The sequence below is a fragment of the Lepeophtheirus salmonis genome, chromosome 14 (assembly GCF_016086655.4).
Source record: "Lepeophtheirus salmonis chromosome 14, UVic_Lsal_1.4, whole genome shotgun sequence".
Taxonomy (NCBI): domain Eukaryota; kingdom Metazoa; phylum Arthropoda; class Copepoda; order Siphonostomatoida; family Caligidae; genus Lepeophtheirus; species Lepeophtheirus salmonis.
In genome coordinates this window covers 19520802-19546798 of record NC_052144.2, presented here as the reverse complement: position 1 = coordinate 19546798, position 25997 = coordinate 19520802, and the positions used below count along the sequence as shown (strand labels likewise).

General features: G+C 29.6%; 2 protein-coding genes across 3 annotated transcripts in view; both read right to left on the bottom strand.

The window, feature by feature from the left end:
- The window catches only part of LOC121129797 (neural cell adhesion molecule L1.1), a 297246-nt gene that overhangs the window by 177912 nt on the left and 93337 nt on the right, over positions 1 to 25997 (bottom strand). The gene's annotated exons all lie outside the window — the stretch shown is intronic.
- On the bottom strand, positions 4643 to 5451 carry LOC121129711 (uncharacterized). The gene is made up of 2 exons (XM_040725430.2): positions 5321 to 5451; positions 4643 to 5244 (listed from the first exon to the last, which is right to left on the bottom strand). Exons 1-2 carry the CDS (start codon positions 5324 to 5326, stop codon positions 4705 to 4707), a joined length of 546 nt encoding a protein of 181 aa, XP_040581364.1. The 5' UTR covers positions 5327 to 5451; the 3' UTR covers positions 4643 to 4704.

Here is a 25997-nt window from a genome sequence, read left to right as displayed (position 1 = left end):
TTTTTGCTGGATAGAGGTTCCTGCTGGAGGTCTTTGCTTGTTTAATAATCTCTCTGAATAGGTCATATTTCACTACTTAAAGAATATTAGAAGCTCCAAGGTTCACGTCAAACAATACTGATATCTTCTCCCGTTTCGTCTCCCTTTTGTTATTATTTAAATTATGAAATAATACCAGATTTAAAACTTTTTTTCTTACTAACAATGGGATTTTTTTTTTTCATTTATAAAATTAATGCACTTTTTAAAATTGGACAACAAATCCTTACCTCCTTAATTTATGTTTTTTAAATAGAAATTCATAGCCCTCTTCACATTTGACGTCGTTTGTAAAAAAACAAACAATCTGAGACATATTAATTGTTTTGTAAACAAACACATTTAACCATAGAAAAAAAATATATAGTTGCAACAAGATGTGCGAATGATTCAGGAAATACATCAGCTGACACTCAGGATGTAATATGACGTTCTTGTACTGTATTAACTTACAATAATAGGTTGAGATCAGGACTGATATAAAAATTGGCAGTTCTAACCAGGGTAATTTTTTTGATATTCAACTATGATTGACTCTATTGATACAATAAATGAATAAATTAATCAATTTATTTCATTTTTCGGACGTTAAAATTATAACTCACCTCAATACTAACATATAAAATAATATGACATAATACCTTGATATAAAAATTTAATTCGTCTTAGATCTAGCATGATAGATAGTCTCAGCAAAATAAACTTTTCTATTTTCTACCTCCTCCTCCGTTTTTTCTGCCTAGCAACAGTTTTTGTTCTTCAGTCTACTATTAAAAATTAGAATGGAAGGGAAGATTACATTAGCCAGTTATTTGTCTTGGATGAACACTTATGAAAATTCAATCTGTTCAATAATTTTTCAGGGTAGATTACATTAACCAGTTAATTCGTCTTGGATTGCTGCAATTCAAATGAACACTTATGAGCATTATTATTGAAGCAAGCATTGGATGTTAAGCAGGATACTAATTTATTTGGAGGTCAAGTAATTTTAAAGTTGTTTTGTAGTTGATACATGTATTAAGGGATCTTAACTTTAGGCAATTTAGGAGTAGGTTAGTTTATTGACATCACATCACACTTTTGATTTTCATCCCCTGTGCACCCGTGGAACGGAGAGGCTCATACTAGTCTTAATACAAATTAGTTTTTTGGCACTCGTATCTCAAACTATTACTGTTTAATTGTTTCCACACTTTACCCTAGCTGAGTTTCATTGCAGCAGACGGAATATTTTAATCTACTATAGCCTTACTACCCCAAACTGCCAAACAAACTTATTTAATTAAGTGTCGTTAGAGATTGTGTTACTAATAATTAGAGAAATAAAGTAACTAATAAAATAAAAGACAAACATAAAATTTATAATTAAATTATAATTTAGAACAATAAGCTTACAAAATATTGGTATGAAGATGCAAAATATAATAAATTCATTAATGTATATAACAATCAACAAATTACACTGTCGAAGTGTTAATTTAAAAAAAAAGTAAGTTAATTTGTAATTACAGTTGGTTATAGCATTGGATGGTATTTTTAAAGAGAAAAAACAGTGTAGCGATAAGAAAGGAAAAACGGGTGTTTTTACGGTCTTTTTTCTTAATTATTTAGCAGGTCATCGTGGTTTCAATATCTCCGTCTGACAGAAAAATTATCGTCCATCTTTGGTGTAAATTATTTTAAAAATGCATATTCAATAATAATACTATTATAGACAGGGTTTTAATTCAGGAATACTTAAGGGGGATAATTTTGGTAAGAATAGAAAAGCGTACGAGGAGAAATAAATAAATACGCATGGCATCATTCATTCAATAATATACATCTCCTTCTATTAATCAAGAACGTTATCATTCCCGCCTTTATTATTCAAAATTAATATAATATTAGATGCTGATAGTTTATAGAGAACTGAATAAAATGACTAAAATAACGTTGCCTTCTGTCTGGATTTATGAAAATGGGCGCCCAGGAATTTGGAAATACGTACCGGATGAAAAACAGATGGCTTGTCGGATTTGTCGATAAAATTTGTGCCATAAGTCCCCTGCCTAGAATTACACGCCACTCATTATCCTCATCTCAAATGAAGAGCATGGATATTCATCTAAAAAATCAAGTTAATGATGAATACATCAAGTCGGACTTTAACTTTGATCTCACAAAGATGCTTATTGCATGTAATATACCCTTATCTATTGCTAATTATCTACGTTAAAAAAATTTATAGAGAAATACACAGGTAAATCTATCCCTTCCCGAGGAGCCATCATTAAATTAATGGAGGATGTTGGTACTGGTGTCATTTATAGAAATACATATAAAAATGTTTTGAGTCATCCACACCAAATGACAATCTAGTAATCAGTAAAAAGTATAAAATATTTACTAATTTCGAAATTGAACTCTGAATTTTGTATTATCTAACAGTAGGTATTCAATTTTTTTTAAATCTAACCATAAAATATGATAAACATATCAAGAATTATGATACACAACTCATTAAATGACAAAAACAACTGTTTAAATGGTCACAATAACGGGGGTTGTAGCTCTGGATGTTTCGCAACTAGTTTGTCTGAGACTATTTTCTTCACTTAAAGACTGGGGTAGGATCATTATGTTTTCCAATATTACATAGTCAATAAATATTACTTTTTCATCACTTAAGGCTTACTTATGGTTGATATGCTCCAAGAAATGGTGTTCAAAAAACTCATAAAAGGCAAAAACAACTGCTTAAATGGTCACAAAAACGGGGGTAGTTGCATTGGGTGTAGCATTATAATTAGCATTTGTGTATATCCTTCATGATAATAGTATGTTGTTATATAAGCATAAATAACGGGGGAAAAATCTTTTTTTGATGCTCTTAATAAGGAGTAATATCGCCGGACGTTACTACATAATTATCTTTTGCTCTAAATCTTTAAGTTGGATTTATTTCTAACATTTTTTTCTATTAGTATACTTATTGTCTAATTTTAAGATTTTGACATTTACTTTATTTTTAATAATTAGTTAGATCTCATCGGTAGAGATAAATCTATCCTGTGCACAATTGTACATATATAGCAACTTACACATGAAGAAGGGGGTGATTATCTTTTTTGATTAAACTCCACGTCTCGCTTGTGTTTTGCAACCTAAAGTTATGACATATTTAACTGGATTCCGATGTCAGAACAAGAAAATATTATTTGGATCACTCTATGATTTCAATATTCTGTGTATATAATTCATTGTTATTAGTTATATGATTTCAATTGTTTAATTTAGTATATTTAACATTAATGTATGATGGTATATTTTTTAGTATGTAGATTATATTTTGTCATTTCATTAGCTATTATTCTGAGAATAAAGTTCATACTGAATTACAATTTCGTGGAGTGTGACGTTTTCAAATCTATTGTAACAGATAAAAAACGTCTAAGTCAATTATACCTAGTATATCTTCATTAAACATTTCACTAATAAATACTTTCGTTATACCCTCAAAAATTATTACAAAATTATCAACTTTAGTAATACTATGAGGCTCGCTTCGGTCTTTTCCCTTTCAAAAAGTTAAAGATAATTTCTCAAAAATCCATTTGCAAGTTGACATATTTTTATTAATTTTATCCACATTTCAATAATGTTTTTCTTGTAAGAATGAGAAGTAAATACAGTTTGAAAAAACAGTGTAATAATAAAAGATATATATTTTTTTGACATTTTTGTTCGATATTTATAAATAAAACCTAAGATTTTAACATATTTATGAGCAAAATTTATTCCTTAAAACTATAAGTATTTTTTTTCTATTTTCAATAGAGTACATACTCATATACTTTTAAATATATATGTTTTAAATGCTCGAGAGCTTAATGTATTGCAAAAAACAAAATTATAAATGATGAATCATGTATTTTTGTAATTGATATACATATGTAGTGCAGTATAGAGAGGATGACTTCTATTTGTAGATTAACCCGTTTTATTATTGTTCTCTTTTTGTTTATTGTATTCCTTTTAAATAAGTATCTTTTGTAATTAGTTGGGAACGTGTAGTTTGATGAATAAAAAATACAGCAAAATGTACAAGAGTGAAACTGAAATTAATATTGAATGGAATACTACATAAACATCCCATTTATAATTATTACGTGTTCTTGTATTTGTCAAATCCTTCACATATTTAAAATAATGAGCACACTTTCCTATATACAATTAATTTAGCCCTTCATTCCTTTTTCTTTTGGAGTTGGTATTAGTTATAGCATATGATGCAAAAAAATCATTTTAAATTTCCTTGTTCTTGTTAAGTTATACAACTAAATAATTGTGTGTTGGCTTTTTATTAGAAATACAACTTAATAAATATTCATCTTAAAAGTGACCAAGATACATGCCATTAGATTTTCTAAAGCAAAATTAATGATTAATCAACTATTAACTATTAATCAACTCCTTTGTACATTCAGCACATTTTCTTTGATACAACTAATTTAACCCTTTCATTCCTTCCGTTTTTGGAGTCAGTATTCGTAATAGAATATGATGGTATAATGTAATTTTAAATTCCCTTGTTAGTTTTAAAGTGTTATACTCAATACTCGTTAGTTGTCTTTTTATTAATAATATAGCGTAATAAATATATATCAATAAATATTCAATCTAAAAGTGACCAAGACCGTGAAGAGCGTGTCCATGAGATGCAGAGTGGTGTCCGCTTCCATGAACAGCATGCCCTCCGATTCCATGGGTTACTCCGTGAGTACCATAACCAACAGCATGTGCAGCAACACCGTGTCCATGAGGACCATGGCCTGCAACTGCATGACCAATTCCATGATGTCCAACACCGTGAGCAACAGCGTGTCCTGCAGCTCCATAGTGAGGTGTTCCACTATAAGTTACATCAGCGACATAACCGGAGTAGGCATCTCCTACGTGATAGTTGACGGTTTGAAGACGACCATCGGGTAATTGAACATGGTATTCACCAGTGGTGGCATAACCATCACGGGACTCAGATTGTCCAAAGTTGTTTCCAGAGTAGTCATCCACAACACCATAGTTGTAGGCATAGTGAGCAGGTTGCTCATATGAGGAGGCTCCATGATGAGGAGTAGCAGCATGTACGGCATGAGGGGCGCCATATCCTTGAGGAGCAGACAAAGCAGCAGATAAAAGGGCTGAGAGAGCAATGAGGACCTGATATGGATCAAGACGTCGAGGAATATATAATTTGTTATCAATGTTAAAACCCAAACTGCATTTGTTATTTTACCTTCATGTTGGTGATTGTTTGAGTTGTTGTGTTAATCCTTGAATGGTTGACTGTGGATTGAATGCTTTACTCTTCTCCTTCAATGATATTTATAGTCTATTTACATACTTACAGAAAACGCTCTACTCAACCACACCAAACGGTAATTGAGATAGATTATTTTCCATTCTTATTTTTAAATGTCTCGATAAATGTACTTGTCTCCATTTTTCAATTATACATATTTTTAATCTTGAATTATTCAAATATATCTTCTTATTTCAACATTGGGTCAGTAATTATGAGCTTACTCCCTCAAAAGAAATATTTTTTTTCACCCTTTCATCTCGAAGTTAATAAATTATGAATTAAATAAATAAACAATATGAAACTAAGTATAATTCAGCATATTAGAAGGGTTCCTTGGTCCCTAGAAACGCAGCAGTAGTAGAGGTTAAACTGTATTTTGGCCTAGTTGTTCAAGTGTACAACCTGAGAGCAAGGATGTATTTTGGGATATTAACAATTAGGATATGTAGCCATGTCCTATTGTAGGATGTACAATAAAATCTGCTTAAACGAAGGTATGAATTTTGACCTTGTTTTTTGACCTGGTAAGATGAACCAAATCAAAGGCTTAGCTTTGTTGGTTTTGAGGGTTTTAGACTGACTTATCTATATTCCCAGCCAAAGTTAAGTACTTCTAATTGCTTCCCTTTTACATTCGGTCGACTGCCCAGATATTTTAATTAGAGAAGATAACTATTTGTCTAGATGATATCTGGGAATGTCATAGATGGGTTTCTCTGATTTTTGGATTCAAAAGTGACCATTTCAGCCTGAATAAGAACCTAGTTGTGTATATATGGGGATTGGAATAGTCATGTTTGTCGTTGCTCCCCATTTCGTCCTTCAATTATCGATGTTCAGATTTTTGCTGGATAGAGGTTCCTGCTGGAGGTCTTTGCTTGTTTAATAATCTCTCTGAATAGGTCATATTTCACTACTTAAAGAATATTAGAAGCTCCAAGGTTCACGTCAAACAATACTGATATCTTCTCCCGTTTCGTCTCCCTTTTGTTATTATTTAAATTATGAAATAATACCAGATTTAAAACTTTTTTTCTTACTAACAATGGGATTTTTTTTTTTTCATTTATAAAATTAATGCACTTTTTAAAATTGGACAACAAATCCTTTCCTCCTTAATTTATGTTTTTTAAATAGAAATTCATAGCACTCTTCACATTTGACGTCGTTTGTAAAAAAACAAACAATCTGAGACATATTAATTGTTTTGTAAACAAACACATTTAACCATAGAAAAAAAAATATATAGTTGCAACAAGATGTGCGAATGATTCAGGAAATACATCAGCTGACACTCAGGATGTAATATGACGTTCTTGTACTGTATTAACTTACAATAATAGGTTGAGATCAGGACTGATATAAAAATTGGCAGTTCTAACCAGGGTAATTTTTTTGATATTCAACTATGATTGACTCTATTGATACAATAAATGAATAAATTAATCAATTTATTTCATTTTTCGGACGTTAAAATTATAACTCACCTCAATACTAACATATAAAATAATATGACATAATACCTTGATATAAAAATTTAATTCGTCTTAGATCTAGCATGATAGATAGTCTCAGCAAAATAAACTTTTCTATTTTCTACCTCCTCCTCTGTTTTTTCTGCCTAGCAACAGTTTTTGTTCTTCAGTCTACTATTAAAAATTAGAATGGAAGGGAAGATTACATTAGCCAGTTATTTGTCTTGGATGAACACTTATGAAAATTCAATCTGTTCAATAATTTTTCAGGGTAGATTACATTAACCAGTTAATTCGTCTTGGATTGCTGCAATTCAAATGAACACTTATGAGCATTATTATTGAAGCAAGCATTGGATGTTAAGCAGGATACTAATTTATTTGGAGGTCAAGTAATTTTAAAGTTGTTTTGTAGTTGATACATGTATTTTCATATTCAAATAGTTGCTTTAAATAATTGAGTTTATAACAAAATAACGGTTAAATGAAATCAAATATAATTGTGAGAAGATTTGTTTTGAATAAATTAATAACATAATATCGTAGGGCTGTAGAGTTACAAAGTCCTATTTAGCTTGAGTCACATTATTAAAACAGTCGGATTTAGACTTCAATTTATATATGTACATATTCCCAAATTAACAACTCAATTTTAATATATTTACGTATAAATTATATCTCTTAATGGCGTGATGATTTTTTTGATTTTTTATTAATTTAAGTTGCCTGGAGGAGGTTTAGAGCGACAAGTGCACTATTGCTCATGAGTAAGACTTGTACAATAAATTGATGACTTATTTTTTAGAAATATGAAAAGTTGTTTTAAAAAAGGTATGAATATTTCATTACAAGACCTCAATGCTGGCTAACTGATCCCTTCAAAACTCCAAGGGAAAATGCCCTATGAAATGAAGTGAATAATGCCACGGAATAATAACAAAACAAACTTGTTCCCATAATAATGAAGTTTCAAGCAGGATTACCGCCTTTCGAGAGTTCAAATTTTCTGAATCTGTAACTAATAACCTGATTGGCATAGAGTGGTGGGATTCTCATGCAGGCCTATTTGATAGTGATGCTACATTCATAGTGTGTCAAATTCTAAAAGCTACTTTATCCTTATCGCATTTTGAAAAACTTTTTCCCTCCTTCCCTCCTATGGACTTGTCCACTCAAAATTATGGAGCTGTTGCGCTATTAAGAAAGCACCAGCACTTGTTTTACTGTTTAAAATTATGAACGAAATTTAAAACATTGATTAGTAATATGGAGTAGAATTGGAAGTGTCTAATTTTATATAAATAAATTTATTGAGCTTAATGTTAATAGGAAGTATTGTTTGTACAACAAAATTTGTACATGTAAAAATAATATTTATAGGAAATAAAAACTTTTTTGATATAACATTTTATTTAATGTATTAAAAATACCATATATATTTTCTACAATTTTTTGGTTCAATAAAATTTTGTTATATACAGTTGTATTATTGAAAAATACCTTTGAAAAACCATGTTATGGTCAAAATTAATAAAATAACAAAATGTATATTTTATGTAATTCATGATAAATTTGCATTCATGTAAAAATATACATAAAGATGAATTAAATCAATGATAAAAAAAAGCAAATAATTCATTTCAATTTGATTTAAATCTTGATCAAATGTAAATAAACTTTTATTTTTTTTGATGTCGTATTTTAACATGCATATTTTGCACAAATTTTCCGATAATATTACCCATAATAACTTAAAAAAATACGGAACTGTATAATTTACTTCATTTATTTTTTTGAATAACATTAATCAAAAAATAATCATCAATTATTGTAATTTTATCTTCAAAAATATTTTTCTATGATTTTGTAAATGTTAAAAAAGAAAAAAAGCAAAACGACTATCATTTTTATAACTTTACTACATATTATTTTCTTTTTAGCAACATAAATTCAGTTACAAATTTAAATTAAGTGAAATGTAACTCTTTCCTCATTGTGCTTCAATTACATAACAAAAAATATTGTCTGTATATGATACATAATAATTATATTCCAAAAGAAAAAAGAGGGTCCAGAATTTAATCATTATTGAGTAATGTGTCATTAGAAATGTCAATTAACGTGTAGAGAGAGTAAAAAAAATTAGTATAAAAATAATCGAATGACCACACAACATCAACCAATTCTGTTTTAGAATTTAACCAATCAATATATACACAAATATTAAGGCTCCAAAGTGAATAGATAGTATCTGTTAACAGAGTATTTGATACATTATATTTTTTATCAGGTCTTCGTCGTTCTCACAGCTTTACTCTCTGCTGCCTTGTCTGCTCCTGAAGGATATGGCGTCCCTCACGCCGTACATCCTGCTGCTCCTCACCATGGAACCTCCTGATATGAACAACCTGCTTACTATGCCTACAACTATGGTGTAGTGGATGACTACTCTGGAAAGAACTTTGGACAATCCGAGTGACGTGATGGTTATGCCACCATTGGTGAATACCAGGTTCAATTACCCAATGGTCGTCTTCAAACCGTCAACTATGACGTAGGAGATACCTACTTCGGCTATGTCGCTGATGTAACCTACAGTGGAACACCTCACTATGGAGCTGCAGGACACGCTGTTGCTCACGGTGTTGGACATCATGGAATTGGGCATTGCAGCTCATGCCCATGGTGTTGCTACTCATGCTGTTGGGAATCGTGTTCATGGAGTTGCCCATCATGCCGTAACCCATGGTATCGTAGGTCATGCTCTTCATGGAAATGGACACCACTCTGCATCCCATGGACCTGCTATTCACGGTCTTGCTCACTTTTAAATTGAACATATATTAAATTTTTATTTCACATAAAAACTATCACAGGATTATTTAATAGTGTAATTTAAGAAGAACAAGGGAATTGAAAATTAAGTGTTGCTACTCGTGCTCTTGAGCATGGTTCCCATGGAGTTGCCAATCATGTCGTAACTCATGAAAGCGGAAGTTTAGTTATTGTTTCCAACGGGCATGCTGTGCATGAACACGGACAGCACTCTGTATCCAATGGACATGCTGTTCACAGCCTTGGTCCCTTTTAATTCTAAAAGTAATTGTGGAGAGTAATTTATTTGTGTGTACTAACCAATAAACCATAAAGGTTTATTATCTCATTGTTATTATTTTCAATACAAATTTCAGGATAGTTAGAACCAAAATCATATTACAAATTTTAATGCAAATATGTATAATAATAGATGAAGAAAAAAATTTCTACAACAAAATAAGCTTTAAAAATGGTTTTCATGTATATCAATTGACTAATGTGTTAATGCATAAATTATTAAGGAAATGTCATATCAATTCAAAAAGTATTATTTAGTTGATATTTTTTGAATACGAACTATTGAATTGTCTTGAAAAATTAGTAAAGTAAAAAAAAATCGACTTGATCTTTTATTAAATTGTAAAATTACTTGGGGCATAAATTACAAATCATAAAATAGTTTTTTTGTTCATTTTATTGGTCAGATAGAGTTGCAATGATTAAGCATTACAATTACTTTATCTATAAGTCCATAGGCATGAAGTAAATATCTTTCTTTAGGAACAACAGAGACGCGATCTAAGGATAGTGAGTGAAAAAAAAAAATCCCTACTGCATTGTCCTATGAAATATAATTTCTCTTCTTATTGTCACTCAGTCTTGACAAATGCTTATAGAAGCAAAAGTATTATAACTATCTCTTTTATCTAGATAATTATTTTTTAGCCGCAATTATTTTAAGTTATGTTTTTTAAACATTCCAATTCCTTCCTAATGAAGAACAATACACCAATTAATTTTTTAACTACTTTCAACTTTTCAATTTATCGAAAGATATTGAATAAATTTTTCTAAATGAAAGCTTAGACATGGTGAAATATTTTTTTTTTTCACCGTATCCTCCTTTGGTCTGAAAAACGATCTCTAATTGCAGTCGGAAGGCACTACTAAAAGTTTAATTGCAGTTCATGATTGACCACTGAATAATATTATGATTTATGGTAATGATATTTTTGTGACATTGTCAACGGGCTTTAGACTGGATCTGCGGTCAAAAAGCATAATCCATTGGTTTCTGGTAGGAACAGTAAGGAAATCACATTGTTTTGGACGGATTTAGACGTGTAGGAAGATGACTTTTTTTGTTGTAGAATGTATGAGAGAAACCAGATTATAGGTAAGGCATGAGTGTTTTGAGGGTCATCTACATCCCAACCCATGGTCAAGTACCTATTAGTTCTTTACTTATTATTCTTTGGAACGGTTGAGAAGGGAATCTTAAATTTCTGGACTCCAAACTGACTCCTCCGACCTCAAGAAAGAACCTTGTTGTGTATGTCCAGATTGAAATAGGCGGGTTCTACCATAAGTTATCGATGTTCGGCTCTTTGTGGGGTATGGGGGGGGGGTTATACCATTTTGGTAGAGGTCTTCCCTAAGACCAAGGGCCAAGGAATTCTGAGATCTTTTGCGGTTTCGTACCCTTGTTGTCATTATTGCATTTATGAAAAAATAACGGATTGAAAACTTTTTCCTTACTATGAAGGGCAAAATCTTTATTTTTTTAAACTTTTTAATACGATCGTCTTATTTTCTTTGTTGCTGTTTTTTACAACAAATGTATTGGACTAATTTTTTTATATCTACAAAACGCATTAAAAATCTCACTCTTTCAATATAAAACTCGTTTGTAGTTGTAATTATGAAAAAAAAATCCAAAAGATATATACATAAAGTTTATATTTTTAGCCATTAACATTGTAGTTGCTAAGGATCATCCAATAGGATAAAATAGTTTCAAATTATAGACTATATCTTTCATAATACTAGAATTTTTAATTATCTGGATCACATAGCTTTAAAAAAATAATAATAATACTATTCGTACTATCCATCAAAAACATACATATAGTTGGTTATTTACAAGAAACAATAATAACATTAATAAAATAAATTTCAATCCTGCTGAAAGCACCTTTCAGTAGATTAAATACAATAAGGAAATTTCATTTTGGTGGAAATATATATTTTTATATGACTGTAAAATATATTAAGAAACCAAATCTTGAACCTCACAAGTTTAAATACCAATTTCCAAATTTTTAAAAGCATTTGATTTTTTTTCAGAGGATAGATAGCATTAAATAAATTATTTACAAAAATAAAATAGCATGATTTAATATTGAGTCTTATTCAAAGGACAGTCCATTAGCCATATTTGTTTGTTTTACAATATATACTCTGGAAATTTTGTTCCTTTTTTCAAAACATTTCTGAGTAATTCTTTATATAAACTTTGTTCAACTTGTATTAATATGCTTGTTTTTTTGCTTGAGATATAAATTCGAAATATATGGATATTAAACTGAAAAAATGAAAATTAATAATGGTTGTACTTTTAATTAATTTAGTCTGTAAAATTGATATAATTTACAACAAAAATGGTTCAAAATTACTTTTATCTCAAGCACTTTGATATATATTGTAACGAAGTATATATCTCTTGTGCTTAAGATAATAAATCATTATTAAAAAAATCTGTTCTATTCCAGATATTTAATTATAACAATACTTGAAGCGCTAATAACAATTCTGCAAATAGTTTTTGTTTGTACTTTTTGTTTTGAGAATTGATCTCAATAAAGAATAAAGTCTGGACATGTCTAAATGAAAAAGTAGGCCCAGATCGGTATCATTTAAAATTAGGTCTTGAATTGAGTCTCAAACTTGTGGGTATTAGATTGCCTGAAGATTTTGTAAGCTGATACATAGATGGCGCCAATAGAATTAAATAATATGATTTTAAACGATACGTGTACAAGTTTGCAGCTCCACAATATTGGTTTGTGAGATATAGTGTTGTGATTTAAGCAACGTTAGCTATTGTTAACAAAAAGGATGAAAATAATTTCGTTTGTTAATGAACCATTCATATTTGGTGTAAAAAATACAGTTGAAGCCAGGGCTTGGATTAAAAACATTACTCGGACTATGCAAGAATCGATCAGATGCAACTACGATTTGGATCAATTTTGAGTGAAATCCTACATTAGTAAATACGAATTTTCTAGAATATTTGTTACTTTTGATGAAACACGGCTCCATCATTACATTTCAGAGTCTAACAGTAAGTCTGTTGAGTGGACTCTAAAGGATAAACCGAATCCAAAGCATGGAAATACTCAACAATTGTCTGGCATGGTTATGTCATCAGTATTCTGAGATATGTATGATATAATAATACTCACTGATAACGTAAAAAAGGGTCAAACCTTCAACAGTGATTATTACATAGCGTTGTTGAAGTGCATGAAGGATGAAATCATGAAAAACACCATCCCCCTTGAAAAAAAAAAGTGATGCTTTATAAAGACTTTGTCACATAAAATTTGAAAACGATGACAAAACTGCGTATATTAAGGTACGAATTGCTTCGACTCTATTGTATTCTATAAATATGGCCCCTGTTGACTTTTTCCTGTTTGCAGACATCAGAAAAATGCTCACTGGGAAAATTAGAGGTAATGAAGAACTTATCACCCAAACTGAGGCGATGAAAGAGAAATCGTACTTTAAAATTATTTATGATTGCTACAATAGTTTTCGAAAGTAACTAAATTGAATTTTGACAAATAAATTCGTTTTACTATGTAAGCCTACAATTTTTTAGCCCCTCAACTATATTTTTTTTTTTTACTTTATTTCAGATTTGAATCATATTGAAATACGTCTTCAAAGATTTGAAAAAAGAACCAGTGTCTGAAGGGGCTTATGATATGGTCTTAAAACTATTTGTAAGCTACCTTTGACCTGTGTGAACTATTTATTGATTTTTGACACTCAACCCCTTTAATGAGGAAATAATACTTGATTAGGTTATCATTTTTGAAAACATTCTAACAACATATGCGATTAAGTTTTTTCCATTAAATTGTGAGTCAATTAATATTTATAATTATAATCCTCTCATATCATATCATATCTCTATAATACTCTCTTGAGTATTCATGAGGATAAAGACTTTGCTAAAAGGGGTTTCTTGTTTTATAAGTAAAAATCGTAATTAATAAACAATACATATCCTGAGTGCCCCCCCCCCCAATACCACTTTGCTGAAAAATAAGCTAAAAATACATGATGATCTCTCAATAATATGATATAATCAAAACTGATTGCCTCAAAAAAAGGGGGTGGATGGGTTTTAATCTACTTATTTGCTATTATCTCTTATACTTTGAATATAAAAAAAATATCGGGATAGAGCCAATTTTTCATCTGAAAAATACCAGTTTGCATTATCCAGATTTGACTATATCATGTATATGTAAATAAAAAGAAATTGTTTGAATTCGTTCGATTTCTTTTTTAAAAGTTATGATTCTAACCTTACTGTATATGTATATATTTTGAAATGTTCATTCATTGGATAGTGAGATACTATAGTTATTTAGGTTCGATAGTATGAAGTTTCATTAAATTTTGATATAACTCTCTTTATTATAGTCAAAATGAATTATGTACATTATACATCTTATGGATGTATAGTTAGTTGAATTCAAGGGTGAAACGTTATAACACCCATTGGGATACGTTCATTTGAATAACATCATGATATGATGTCGGATAATGAGGTACAATTCTACATTCATAGATGTATATGTTGGATATGTATAACATCAAATGACAATTCATTTTGCATTATTACCCTACCATCCACATGACACACCTTTTTATGCGTGTATGTTCATGTTAGTTGCTATAAGTTGATCCATCAGGAAATTGAAAAATGTCTGTGTAAGTCGGTTATACTTTATAAAATAAAAAGATTATACTAAAACGTGCTAATTTGTCATGACATTTTTAAAAAAAATATTCACGTCTTTAAGTGTACGTAACTAATTGATTCAAGAAAGAGTGACTGCATCCACACCGATAAAAGTTTATCATTCGAATGTACCATTTGAGAGATTATGTCATTATCTTTTGATTTAGTCTGTTTTGAATATGATCAGATAATAAGTAACGATGGAGGAGCGAAAAAGGTCAACAATTATTGAACTCGCTGAAGCGGGGAACGACCCTCTTGTTATAATGAAGGAAAAACTGGACCGTGGACCATACGTACAACAGATAAAAGGATAGATGGATATCCCGTGAGAAGTCTGCCGTTCCTCACGTCTTCAAGACAAAGTTTCTGACTTACAATATGACCTTTGGCGTCCTGGGGAGCAACATGAGGGCAGTGATGCTCCAGATCTTCTTTAACATGAAGGAACAGGTGGGGTCAGATAGATACTGTGAGGTCTTGAAGACTATTGTCATTCTCTTGCTGATCAAGGAGGCCAATGGAACCACCCAGTTCGTGCTTCAACAAGAATCTGCTCCTGCACAAGAAGGCCAAGAAGACACAGGATCTTCTTGACAGCAATAAAATTCCTTTTTGGAGTTACAAAACATCTCAGATCCCTATTTCTTAAAAAATCTTTAACAATCCTAAGGTTTATTAATTTTTTCATAAAGTACTTTAATTTCTAGCGACATAAATATTTTCTCACAGATATATATGAAATGTTGAAGAGTAATTAACACGTTTCAATATTTTAAGAATTTTTATATTGTAGGGAACATGGGATTCTGTACATAAAGTAAGCGATTAAATAACAAAAACAGAAGACGACGAGAATAAATTAATTTGAAATTACAGGGAATATTTCAGTTATATCTTAGTTATGTTGCAAAAATATATGTATATTTTATGAAATGGAATAAATCACTTACACTCATGCGTTCAACATAAAATAATTTCAACAATTCATAATGTCCAAAGGAACAGTTTATGACGTAAGAGGGCAGATGATCTAGGACCCATCAAAAAGGGTATGTCGAGCTGGATGTGTCCCGTGACCCGTAGTCTAACAACCTTTATATTAAAATATATAAAATAAAACGAAACGTGGTTTATAAAGTGAATGATGAACGATTCAACTAATTCAAAATGAATGATTTAATGAAATAAACGAATTAAAAAGAATGAACAATCAAAAAAGATGAACAACAGCAAGAATGATAAAAAAATACAAGTATATTTGTAATTTGATTTTATAAATAAATTAAAATTGCTTAACCCTTGCGCTACTTGTAACATACTGTAAAAACATGGATTTAACACATGCTTGGATTTATAGGTATGTCTACTACATAGGTACATCAGTTTAAAGCTTTAAAACAAAGTGGGAAAATAAATTAGTCTGTTAACACGGTTGCTATCAACATTAAATATCATCTATACTAAATGTAGTATTTGTTCTTAATATTTTATCTACTCGAGTCTGGACTCAGTATTAAGCAGCAGCTTCTGACCTTTAAACTTGGACTCAAAATATGTTGACTAGGAGCAAGGTAGACTAGGCCTTAAGTTGGACTCAAAATTTGCAAATTCAGACTCGAAGTTACTTTATTTTATTTGTACTAATTTGACTTCCAAAATTTGCTCAAGAAATGAATATTTCAATTAAATTTTTATCAAAAATAAAAAAATATAGAATCTTTTTACTATAAGGATTAAAAATTATAATTTTTTAAAACCCCAAACTCATTATGTTAAGATTATTTTCAAAAAATATGTATTTTTTGTTGATGACTTATATTCATACAAGTATTCTTTACCATTTTCATTGATGATTTTGAGATGTAAAATAGATGTACTAGTTAAAAAAAATGATATAAATTCATATGACATAATTATTATAATCGTTCAACTATTTATCATGTAAATATATACGTTTAATTTTTTAGCTAGTTGACTAACCGCTTTATATAAATGTTACTCACATACAGATAGTAAAGTAAAATGTTAAATAATATTTATGTTTAGTAAATTGACATATTGATTTAAATTCTCTTTTATATCACATTATCACATGAGGAATGGAAAATAATCAAAATAACTTTGAACTTATAAATTAATAACGCATTGTAAATTTAAATACTCCATTTAAATTGATATTATATTAAAAAGGGCTGTTTAAATAAACAGGTCTTTCTTTATCAATATATATACGTAGGTATCTGAAACAGTTATTAGCTATTGTAAAAGTTTAACTTAATTATATTTACTCTAAGTAATATTTAGCAATTACCGGAGTAACCCAAGTCCTGCTAATCTTAATTTATACAAACTATACAATTTTCTCAAGACAGAAAATGGTTATACATTATGTTTACTACTTATTAGCAAAAAAAAAAAATCAAAAAATCAAGCACAACCTCCAGATAAGAAATACAATTTCTCTTTCTAGAAAAACAGAGAAATGTCAAAAATATCTTAAAACACTTTTATACTGATTCAACTATTAGCCCTTAGTTAGTGAACTAGGATAATATACGATATATATGTCGTATATATATATATAAAATCCTTCATTTTTTTTTGTTAAAATTTACATTTTATCGCCCAATTAAATCATACTATATGGAATTATTTATTTATCTTGGCAAGGCCTTACATAGGATTTATTCATATAATTAGCCATTTTTAGTCAAGGTTTAGTTTAATTAATTACCTGTTTTACTAATATGTTATTACCTTTGGATTTCTAAGATTATTAAATGAAAAAAATAAGGCTCACTAACAGCAAAAATGTAAAATTGTAAATATAATTTTAAAATATACACGCAACCTCATAACAACTGATTCGTTCTAATTTTATCCCCGAAATTCGCAACAAGAAATGATAATTGAATAAAAACAAAGATTTATTGTGTAAATTATAACAATAAAAAATTATCTATTCTTAAAGGTCCAAACATATTTTGTTAAGATTATTTCAAAATTAGTAAAAGTTTTTTTTCGATGTCTGATATTCATATTAGTATTTTTAGAATTTTTATTGATGATTTTATTTTTTGAAAAGGGATAAAATTGTTAAAAAAAGAATATAAATTGAATTGACTAATTATTCTAATCGTTCAACAGTTTATTATGTAATTAAATGCGTTTTTTTGTGGGGGTTTCTTTTTAACCCAGTTCACAAATTTCCATAAAAACAGGATGTTCAATAAAGGAATTAAATACATGAAGACAAAAAAAAATTAAAGTATAATCTTCAAAAGGATACCAAGGAAATATATATACATATTTTAAAATCTCAAATGATGGATTGATATTAATAATATGTATACAAATGAATTATTCCAGATTAGTATTATTCATGTAAGTATTTAGCTATAAGTGTTATAGGTCCATTTGCTCAACCTTTAAAATCATTATACATGAGAACATGATTTATCTTAATTGTACCAAAAATTGTAATTTACAAATGTTATTGTTAAATATAATCAAAAGAGTAATATTTAACACTCAGCGTTCAAGGAATAAATATGAACCATAGTATCAGAACATGCAGATTATGAGTGATCAAATATACATACATAATTTTTTACTTTTTCAGGCCCTTGTACTTTTTTCTAATGTTATTATGGGTGCCCTCCAGTTTTTTCAATTAAATCTAAGCTAAGATGTCTCAAATTTCGAGGACGTAGCTAAAGTATATGAAGTAGTTTTCCAAAAATTTAATTTATTAATATGTTTTCTGAGACCAAAGTATGACATCTAGTGTTGAGGTGTTATTTTAGACTGGAATCCAGTTCAGTCCTGCATATTAACCCTTAAAAGGATAAAGTTTGGGTCCTTGATGGCGTTTCTCTAATTTAAAAAAAATCGATTTTAGAACTGACAACCTTAAGGAATAACGGTCTTACAAACTAACCCTAAGGACTGATAGAACTTGCTCTAATAAATAATGACTGATACCACCCCAATGAAAACTACCGTAAACATTTGACGTCTTGAGAAAAATGTGAATTGTAAAGCACATTAATCCAGACCGGAGAGAATATATAAGTACCACACGGATCAATTAATCTGGTTACGGCACTGATTGTACGCAAAATGGTTTTAATAATTAAATGCACTCTCTAAGAATATGGAGTATCCCATATTACTTTGAAAGCAACTGGGAAAGTTCATATCCCGTTATGGATATGAGGATGTTCTCTCTCACTTATTTGTTTAGATATGGCATGCCTGTCGGTGTTGCAGTTTCTTCCTATGGCTTTGACTATTATTCTTTATCCAATTTACAAACTTTTTATATTTTTGGTTGTTTTAAACTGTGTTGTTTTATTTTTTCAAGAATAGGTGTGTGCAATATACGACCTCCTAAAAAAGATAACTATAGTGTTTTCGGTCGTAATAAATAATATGAAATATAAGATTATATGGTCCTTCATAACAACAGTGTTGTGACTAGTGGCCTTTTGTTAAAAAATGATTTCATAAGTTTAGAAAAATGACTTAATGAGAAAAAAAAGTCATTGAACTTATTTCCGTAATATGGACTCTATATATACTTGATATTCTTCTAAGTTCCTTGTTATTTTTGACTCAATGAATTATAATGAACTTTGTTTTTCATCTTAAAAATCATGTTATTTCATTTTTACGTTAATGGAATAATTATGTATTTTAAGTCAATAATTATATAAAAAAATACTTTTTTTTTTTTTAGATAGTCATATTTTGATCATTTCATGTTTTGGATCACGTCATGAATATATCAAATAAATTATGAATGCCGAATAAAGGCCAAGAGAAAAAAAAAATAATTTCATATTTCTTTTTTAGTAGAAATATATTGTTAGATTAGAAAAAATTAATTATGTGACCAAAATAATTAATCAACATGAAGACTAAGTAACTAGAAGAGCAAAATGATAGAACTACGTAAATTCATTGACCCGCAAATAAATTATTTGGAGTCTTAATTGGAGATTTTTAAACGATTTAAGGAGTCATGCCAGACTGTTTACAACGTTAAACAGGGTTTCTCATCCTCATCATTTTAGTAGACATAAAACAGCGAGTACTGAGGCTAACATAGAGGCAGTTGAGGACAAAATATAGCAAAATCCCCTTCCCAATGTGCAACAGATTGCTTGAAACCTTAATATGGACAAATTATCTGTAAATGGGTGGTGACCCCAGATGCTGCAACAACCGTACACAATTCCAATATGGTTGAAAGCTACATTTATGTATAGTCAAAAGAGTTGTGACCCCAAATTGCCCAACCATAATTATTTTCAAAGATTACTATGTGTGGACGTCCATTGAGAGTTAGCCTTGTGGTACTTTTCCCTCAGGCGTGAGTAATTCAATACAACATTTGAGGGGAAGTAGAATGACAGTTGGTGTTCTTTAGGATTGGGTCTTGTCTGGAGAAGTGCTTTATAGAATAGGGTAGATTTTTTTTTAAAAATAGTTGATAACATCAGTTGTCTAACACGGATGTGAATAATGTCAAAAAAATAAACCGTATTTAATTACTTGACAAATAGTTGACATTAGGTCTTTTATAATTTTGTATTATAATACTATAAAAATACTTGTATGAATATAACCCTAAAAATATATATATATATTTATTAAGAAAATAATCTTAACAAAAGGTTTCAACCATAAGTTAGTTGTATAGTAAAAATGTTAGATTCTATAAAATATTCATTACTTTATCCAAATTTTGGGAATCCAATTAGTACCCATAATTTTTGATGAAATTACGTTTGTTATATATATTAATTGCTTGTAAGCCTCAGTTTTTGCATTAAAAAAAAAGAGAAGAAGAATCCCTGAAATCAAAAGGAAAAATAAAAGAAAGACTCATTAACAGTTAATTAAATTCACAAAACCTCTTTTAAAAATGAGTAAATATACGAATAAATATTGAAAGAGGCATTATCGAGATAAATAACGAATTACATAACATCAAATTTAATGTTAATCATTTCTATATACTTTGTACAGATATCGGGTAGTAATATTGCGTTATTTATTATTGTTCTAAAAAGTATTTAATGTATTAGGAGGCAGGATGTATATAAAGTATTATACATAATAAGGGGTCTAGGACAATTTGCCGAACGGACATTTTGACAAAGGACTATTGGCCGAAAGACAATTTCACTGAAAATATTACTTAATTAATACGATTGTATATTTTAATTCAATTTAAAATGACGGTATCATAAATAGGTATTGTTAATATATTATGTATGTCATATAAGGTCAATTAATGAGTTTTATTTTTCATATAATTTTTTAATTATTTGACGATCATTATATAAACACTAATCTTTAATCTTTAATGTTCTAGTGCTTTATAAAAATGAAATAATAAACAAATACTACAGCAACTCGAATAGAGAACTTTCCGTTATTAATTAATTATCAATCGACATGATGATTATTGTAATTGGAAAATTCTCATGGAATGATGAACTACCATAATATCAGGCAACAGCAGTAATTTCCACTTTGTGATGATCCTTAATGTGTCAGAAGAAGAGGCTGTTGACTGTAGTAAAGCAAACCTTCCATATAACCGTACGTACCGCAATTAACAAAATTAGATGTTTACATGAACTGTCGAATATTTTTTTGAGCTGTTTCTTTAGTCATTAAATATGTATATACATTTATTCAATTCATAAATTAATTGATGGAAAGAAACACCGACAAAAGAGTTTACATTAATATTACATTTATAAATTAATGAATTCTCTTTCTATTTAGCAAATTGGATTACATGAATAAATACTCGTAGAATTGTAACATTTATATTTTTTGATAAATACAACTTAAGAAAATTATTACAAACGAACTTACATAATTAAATGTCAGTATTTCATTTTAGAAGAATATACTTAAAATTTTGTCAAAGGAGCCTATAAGTCACTTTTTATGATTCTCATAACTTGGTTTGATATCCATTGGACAATTGAATTCACAGTCCTAGATATACTACTCAGAAGATTCGAGTCCGTTAAGTGGCTACCTCATGGAGACTGTTTCGTATTCTTTGGATAAATAATAAAGTTTGTTCTCATTTTTCTTTTCCGATTCGAGATTGCTCAAACTGTAATGAACTTTTCAGTTTTTCTCGTTCACGTCCCTCATTTTCTCGTGCTCTCTAATGACCTGACCTTTGAGTGCCTCCCCCAATTTTCTCTGGGGTTTGCCTCACTACAGCCAACAACCTCTTCTTCTGACACATTAAGGATCACAACGAATTGTAAATCAGTGCTCTTGTCGGATATTATGTTTTTTCATCAATAGGAATAATCCATCATCTCGAATGATAATTAATGGATAACGGAAAAGTTATTAGAACTTCTTCTATTCGAATTTATGTCGTAATTTTTAAATTTTAATTTATTTAAAGTACAATAACGGTAACTATTGAACTAAATTCAAACCACATACTAATGTGATGTATTTATATAATAATCCTTTATGAATTAATAATAAATATTTTCCTGCAAAAGAACACTAACTAATTTACCTATATGAAATAAATTGAACATACATAAACAATACCTATTTATAATACTATCATTTTAGAATGAAATAGAATATACAATCGTATATATCTATCAATAATATCTTAACATCTAATAATAAGCAAGCTCTTGTTGAACATAGAATTAAGTTGGAAGCGTGATATTTTAACTTAAAATACAATGTTTGATTTGTTTAAGTATAGAATCATGGGTAAGATATGTATTGGACTAGGTTGCATATTATTACCAACAATTATATTAAAAAATGCAATGTCTCAATGAATATAATAGCTTTCTTGAATTTATTATATTGTTAGAATTTTATTATGAATGATTCAAACATACTGAAAATATTGGTCATGTACAAATATCTTTATCTATATTGTTTTTTGGCCAAATGACGCGAATGTCCACTCACAACACAATAAGTAGTGTCTCTGATTTTTTTCAAACCATCATGATCTTTAACTATTATACTCAATTACACACTCCAAGACTTCACCTACTTAAGTCATGAATTAAGCCGTTAAGCATATATTTTCAGTGCTTCATGAAAATAAAATTAATATACATAATGCACTTTTATAGCAATCAACAAAAATATTTATGATATTCATCATCTATTTAACTTGCTCTTTCCTCCAACGTATTCCTTCTTCCTCTTCTCATTGGGTGACCTTTTATTCAAAGCCACTTACTAAAGTACATAGTTTTAATTCCTAAAAGGTTAAAAGAAGGGCGTTGGTTCCTCTATCCTATCCCGGAAGGGGACGGATCTATATTTATTTTTGTTTCTTTCATACCTAAGAAATATATCTACGCACGTAGTGTAGAATATCATGTACATATGTTCAATTATGTATGTATGATTTCAAAAAAAAAAAGTAGGAACATTTTCATGTGGATTCTCAACTCTCAAGTGAATTTCCCCTCTTGCTAAGTTTTCTTTCCTAATAAATATTCTTTAAGAAATTGGGTGAGAAGTGACGTAGGATGATATATTATATTTAATACTTACAAGTACATACATATTCCTTAAGGTTCAAACTTATTAACATGTGTTACATGAAGATAAAAAAATGTTTAAGGAGGGTTGCTACTTCTTCCATGCGTTTACACTATCAACGTGTATAGACAATTTATTTATTTATGCGGGTTACCAATTCTACCGTACGTGTACACGTCTAAGTTTATATATAGATATATATCAATGATATCAGGAGAAGAGTTTCTCTCTCACATAACTTCGTTGAATCATATTTATATACGCTTAGACATGTACACACATGATAGATGGGGTAACCCGCTTTTAAAACATTCTATATTATAATCTTCAAACATAAAGAACTCTTTAATGTAATGAAAATGAAGAGGTTTGCTGATTTAAAAGATGCCATGATAAATGAAATTCTAGAAGCATGAAAAGGACTAACATGGAGTTTTCTGTACCCCAAAGAAGAGCCATCTTCTGTTGAATGACACTAAGAATCCCAACATGGAGTGGAGATATCTGATAATCGTCAAGTCGCATACTATGAATATATTATACTTTGAACTGATCTTATAAATGAATTTATCGATGAATTTTCCACTTCGCTTGCTGCAACACAAAGGGTTCTTTGGAAAACAACTTACGATTATAGAACGACCATGGATATTAATCATAAGAATCTTGGATAACAACCTGTTTAAAAAAATTGACGTGATACTGTGTTTTTTTAATGGGGGGCACTTACAAAAAATCAGCTAACAGTATACGATATTGGTTTACTTTTTCTCTCATTAGGCATGGCCAGATACAAAAAGTGCACGTTCCTTGGCATTTGAAAATGAATGTTTCAAAATCAATAGAGGACTCTGCGTTGTCAAGGTGTGATGGTTGGATTAAAGAATTAAATTTATCTAGTAATTGGGTGCTCAGGATTATGTCATCGACTTCCCAAATGGCTGATAGAAGAAAATTCGCAGCTCAATTTCAAGTAAGAACAATAATTTTGTTTTTCAAAGATAGTGGTAAATTATTCAAAACGATTAGACACGCCTAGTGGAATTTCCTCAGTTACATATTCTGAGATCATTTATTAGTTAAACCTAAGGGGTCTTCCGCATAATAACGTTAATATAATCACGGCTATAATTTTTTTCAGCGTGTCATCAAAAAATAAAGAAAGTAGTCCTAAAGCTAGGTCGATAATAAATGTTTAATTAAATGTTAAGAGTTGTAAAGAGGATATTCGTGCTATTTTAGTTTCAACAGTTGTAAGATACCTAAGAAGATCGAGGTGCCTGGGTCTGGGCCTCTGATATTATTAGATATCATCCATCAATACATTTTTGGACTTTGCAGAAAATACTCAAACTTTTTAGAAAAGCAAACACCAATGAGCTAGTTGTTAGTTTAAAAGTAAATTTGATCTGAATGTTATATATTTGTATTGTATGATACTAATGTTTTTAAATTAGTTATATGAATATTTTATGTTTGTTAGCCTTAATCTGGTGAAGAAATTTTAAAATATAATGTTTAGTTATATTTATGTAAATGCAACTTGACCAGAAAATGTTACATAATTTTAATTTTCATAAATTATTTGCTGTTTAAATAAAGGTAAAATAAAAATTAATAAAATCACAAAATCTTTTTGTTTTTTACATTTTTTATATTGTTCGATATAATTTCAAAAATATTAATAATAATTAACTATTTTCAACAAGAAGATCTATGTAATGGGTAGTTCATGTAAATCCAGACAACTTTTAACTGCCTCCTCATCAATAAGGGTTTAGCAGGTAGAGGTTTGAAATTTTATTTGCCAGTTATAATAATACAAAAGAAAAAAAAATCATTTAATGTGTTTGCCATTTTTACCAGTCTTTCGCTCAATATGAGGCCTAAAGGATTTGTAGGCCCTGAATACGTCCACGGGAAGACTTTGTTCCATTAGTTGATGATAGAGGCCTTCAAGGAGTCGATGCGGTTCTGTGAATTGGTATAGACATTCCAGTCTTTCCCCTAAAAGTAGTAACCCATGTGATTCTTATATGGACAGTTAAATAGTATGGTATGGGGGTGTCAAAATGACACCTTCTCTTCTTTAAACAAGTTTTTGGTGTTGTGAGATGGGGGCGACTCTTGTTGAAACAGGAACTTGACACCATTGGCATCAGCTTTCATCCAAGGTACCACTTGGTCAGACAGGTGTTCACAGTAACTGTGGGCACCCACCCTCTCCGTTTGCTCAAAGAAGATAGGGGCATGGCACTGCATTCAACAAAACTATAAAGAGCTTAAACATATTGAAAAATATATAAAGATCTTAGTTTTGGTACAACATATTTATTTTTTTACATTTTCATACATGAAGAACTTGTTTTAGAGTATTTTTTAAAGGTGCAAAATTGATATAATTGTGTACGTCTAGAAGTATTTCAACGTTGTTTTAGCCATCAAAATTTCCCTACTACTGTCTGTATTCCAAAGACTAGGAGATGCCTCGCCACAATATCGATAGACACCTTACAATATCAATAACCCATTGTATGCTTGAAGGTTGGGCTTATGAAGGGTCGTCCAATTCTCGCCAAATTTTTTAAAACCTTTCAAATTTGTAGTTTTCAATATAATTTGCTCAATATTTGGAGTGATGAATAGGGAAAATGTTGGAAATATGTCTTTCAAATGGGCAATGATATTTCTT